The following is a 956-nucleotide window of genomic DNA, read 5'->3' on the forward strand; positions in this document are numbered from 1 at the left end:
TCCTGTTTTATTTTAAAATCAAATAAAATCTTTCTTTTTATGAGGTCATGTATTTTCAAGTCATATCAAAAGGTAATGCAGTTGCATGGTTTGAGAAACTTTCTTTTGGGTACGATTACCAACACTCCTTCTCTTCCCTCCATAACTCCTCCTCAAACCTTTCGGTTTCTTCCCACTATATTTACTGCTTCTCTTCCCTCAAAAGCCTGAAACTAACCAAATGAGGAAGAAAACCATTGTTAAAAGGCCTCCTCGTGAAAAAGTTTACAAGCTTCCTTCAAAAACAAAGCCTTCTACTCGTTCAAGAGATCAGACCTTCACTCCCTCACCTTCTCCTCCTACCTCTCCTCCTCGTTCTAATCCCATGGCGCAGACCAAGACCACACCAAGATATCCTGCCTCTGCCAAGCCGATGCCACCACCAAATGCAACGCCTTCCAAACCAAGCTCTTCGAAACCTAGCTCATCCAAGGGAAAGTGCCCTACTGCTGAAGAACCTGTTCCTGAGTCAACACAACCTAAGCCAAGGTCTGTTCCATTGTGTTCACAAAGAGGTAACCCTCGTCTCCCTCTCAAATCAGTTAGAGAACCAGACATTGATCCTTTTGCTCACAAATCTCACTTCATGACTTCTCACTCAAACTATAACTCCCATCGATTCAAATCTGCCATGAACCACGATTTTTATGAAGGAGAGATTCAGTATCGTACTATGTGCCCCCCCTTTTCTTGCTGATTTACCAACTTTGAAAAAGAAAGGTTTTCCTTTTGTTGAAAATCTAGAATTTTTAGACTGGAATCACCTTTTCAAAATCAAAAAACCTGTGTATCCTCTGTTGGTTAAAGAGTTTTATGCAAATATGACTTACCATGAAGGAAGTGTACATTCTTATGTTAAGGGCAGAGACATTGTTTTAAATGATGAAACAATCAGTGATTCTTTAAAGTACACTGAT

General features: G+C 40.1%; 1 protein-coding gene across 1 annotated transcript; it reads left to right on the forward strand.

Moving 5' to 3' along the window:
• LOC107647029 (extensin-like) lies at window positions 221-736 on the forward strand. The gene has a single exon (XM_016351162.1). It carries the CDS (start codon window positions 221-223, stop codon window positions 734-736), a length of 516 nt encoding a protein of 171 aa, XP_016206648.1.

Source organism: Arachis ipaensis, chromosome B06 (assembly GCF_000816755.2).
Source record: "Arachis ipaensis cultivar K30076 chromosome B06, Araip1.1, whole genome shotgun sequence".
NCBI classification, from domain to species: Eukaryota; Viridiplantae; Streptophyta; class Magnoliopsida; order Fabales; family Fabaceae; genus Arachis; species Arachis ipaensis.